The following is a 2,893-nucleotide window of genomic DNA, read 5'->3' as shown; positions in this document are numbered from 1 at the left end:
TCTGATCCACAAAATTCCACTCCATAGTGTCATAGGTCTTTTGCAAATCAATTTTGAACAAGCATCTTAGAGAGGTATTTGGCCTTTCATACAACCTAATAAGGTCCTAGCATATTAGAATATTTTCTTGTATGCTTCTGTTCTGAAAAAAGGCTCCCTGATTTTGATCAATTAGCTGAGGCAACACAGTAGCTAGCCTGGCACACAAAAGTTTAGAAATCACCTTGTATACCACATTGCAGCAGGCTATAGGTCGAAATTATAACACACTCTTGGGCCTATCACATTTAGGAATCAAAGTTAAATTTGTTGCATTCAACTGTCTTAAGAGCTTCTTATTAATGAAAAAATCCTTGACAGCGGTAACCACATCTCCTCCAATTTCATTCCATGCATCCTTAAAAAATCTACTTGTATACCCATCAGGGCCAGGGGATTTAATATAAGGGATACTAAACATAACATCCCTAATCTCCTTTGCTGTGATAGGTACCAGCAGACTACCAACCATCTCCTCACTGCATCTAGGTCCTTGATCAATTATCCTCTTGTGTATCTTGCTAGTTTCCTGACTAGTCCCAAGCAACTGTTGGTAATACTAAAGAAAAGCAGACTGAATTTTTGCAGGACTATCACACATATTACCATTCATGTCTTCAACCATGATCACCTTATTACCAGATCTCCTCCTCTTGAGCATCCCATGAAAGAAAGCACTATTGGAGTCACCTTCCTGAATCCAAACCTGCTTAGATTTTTGAGCTAAGAATGTATCTCTTGCCTCACTTAACTCTTTAAGTTCCTGAACTGGTCTAAACACCTCCTCAATGAGCTGCAGATTTGAAGGATCCTGCCCAATATCTTCCTGCAATTTCTGGACTTGCTGCTGCTAAATATTAGTAGTTTGCTCAATATCACTAAACTTATCCCTGTTTAATTCCTTCATGGCAGGTTTTAACAATTTCAAATTTCTTGCAAGCTTGAACATATGAGTGCCAGGCAATGCCCTATCCCAATTCCTTCTGATTGTAGCGAGAAAATTTGCAGAAGCTCCCCACATATTAAAGATTTGAAGCTGCTCTTACTCTTAATCTGCTGAGAGTGACTAACAATGCAAGGAGTATGGTCATATAAGCCATCAGGGAGGAAATGTGCATAAGCTTCATGCAAATGATCACTCCAATCTTTATTAATAAGGAACCTATCTAATCTACTATAGATTCTTGCCTCTGGCTTCTGTTTATTATTCCACGTGAATACAGACCCAACACTGGTAATATCAATCACTCCACAATCATCCACACAAGATCTGAAGGAGTCAATCTCAGATGATGGAGTATTTCCACCAATCCTTTCAGCAGCAGATAAAACACAATTAAAGTCCCCAGCTATAGCTCATGGACCATTGACCAATTGAGAAATCCTCCTCAGATGAGCCCATAGAGGCTCTCTCTCTTGAATACCATTAAAAGCATAGACCATGGTCAGGTAGAACACATTCCTATTTAGCAAAGACTCAACCTTTATTTGTATGTACTGTGCATTTTACTCAAGAAACTGAATTCTATAGGCCTGTGGCTGCCAAAGAACCCAAATCCTTCCACCACTATGATACCCATTATTAGTAGAAATACACCAAGAATTAAAGCTGCCTAATGCCCTATGCAAGGCTTTATTTTTTATTTTTGTCTCAAGTAATCCAAACAACCCAATATCTTTATTCTGCAAGAAAAAATTAATCTCTTTTTGTTTCCTAACTCTATTCATGCCCCTAATATTCCAAAATCCTATCTTATCCATGAGGTTTGTTGGGGAAGGGATCATTACCATTCGTCACTCTTGCCTGCTTAGTTGGAGACAGAATCTCCTTATATGAGAAAGCACCAAAAGAGTTTGCACTATACCCATCCTGACCACCATCACCATTATGCATCCTGACTAGTTTTTAGGCTGATTTGTAGTGTTAGTTACTGTCATAACACCTTTACCAACCATCTCTGGTTTCTGTACCCCCTCGACAGCTTTCACCACAGGTCTCCACACTTTCTTGACTACCTTCTGTTGCATCTTCTGTGGCACCCCTTTCCTACAGTTCTCCATTTGATGTCCCATTCCCATACATTTTGAGCAGGTGACTGGTTTCCACTCATATTCTATCTCCACCTTTACCACATCACCCTTTTCATCTTTGAACGAAATCTTGGGAGGTAGCTTTTGGTCAACCATAAGTTCAACCATAACTCGAGCATATCCTAACCTTGCTCTCTCCTCAGTAGCAGCATCACTTTTTATATATTTGCCAACTAAATTAGTAATCTTTGGCAATCTTTCCCCAAAATTTCAAGGGAAGATGATGAATTTGAATCCATGCTGGTACCGATTTTACATCTGCCTTCCTCAATTCCAAATCCTTGGTCCAAGGCTTAAAAATCAAAAGTTTATTGTCAAAAAGATAATATCCTGACTACATAACCTTTTCCTTCATTTCCAAAGTTTTGAACTGAACCAAAAATACCCCATTTGGCATAAAAGAGATTTTATCTATATTAAACTTGGTCCATATGCGCCTGATGAATCCCTCTAAAACCTCCCATGGTTGATTGGCCCCTAGTATGAAACATACCACTACTTGGTTCCAGAATTCAATCTCCTCATCCACGTCCTCCTGTTGAATTTGTAGCATATCATCATTTCCATCAGTCTCTGATTTCAGTTCTCCTTCTGTTTCAGATTCTTCGTTTTGAATTGTATTGCTCTGTTTTGGGGTATCATCCCTGTCAGACATGTCATCCTCTTCTTCATTTTCTGTCTCCACCACCACTTCATCATCATCATCAGTTTCAACTACTAGTTCAGGGAATACCTGTAATCTCATTAATATCCTTAGATTTTC

General features: G+C 39.0%; 1 protein-coding gene across 1 annotated transcript; it reads right to left on the bottom strand.

Moving 5' to 3' along the window:
- Window positions 1–259: 259 nt before the first annotated feature.
- Window positions 260–1,933, bottom strand: LOC141637889 (uncharacterized). The gene is made up of 4 exons (XM_074447296.1): window positions 1,828–1,933; window positions 997–1,388; window positions 671–886; window positions 260–586 (listed from the first exon to the last, which is right to left on the bottom strand). Exons 1-4 carry the CDS (start codon window positions 1,931–1,933, stop codon window positions 260–262), a joined length of 1,041 nt encoding a protein of 346 aa, XP_074303397.1.
- Window positions 1,934–2,893: the final 960 nt, after the last annotated feature.

The sequence above is a fragment of the Silene latifolia genome, unplaced genomic scaffold (genome assembly GCF_048544455.1).
Source record: "Silene latifolia isolate original U9 population unplaced genomic scaffold, ASM4854445v1 scaffold_156, whole genome shotgun sequence".
Taxonomy (NCBI): Eukaryota; Viridiplantae; Streptophyta; class Magnoliopsida; order Caryophyllales; family Caryophyllaceae; genus Silene; species Silene latifolia.
This window is presented reverse-complemented; position numbering and strand designations above follow the sequence as displayed.

What these genes read in the sequence shown, in the direction of transcription:
- LOC141637889 (XM_074447296.1), bottom strand. Translation starts at nt 1,933, where the DNA reads ATGCATAATGGTGATGGTGGTCAGGATGGGTATAGTGCAAACTCTTTT. An exon ending in GCAGGCAAGAGTGACGAATG is followed by an intron (nt 1,389 to 1,827) that starts GTAATGATCCCT and finishes CATGAGCTATAG; the next exon opens with CTGGGGACTTTAATTGTGTT. An exon ending in GGAGGAGATCTGGTAATAAG is followed by an intron (nt 587 to 670) that starts GTGATCATGGTT and finishes TATTACCAACAG; the next exon opens with TTGCTTGGGACTAGTCAGGA.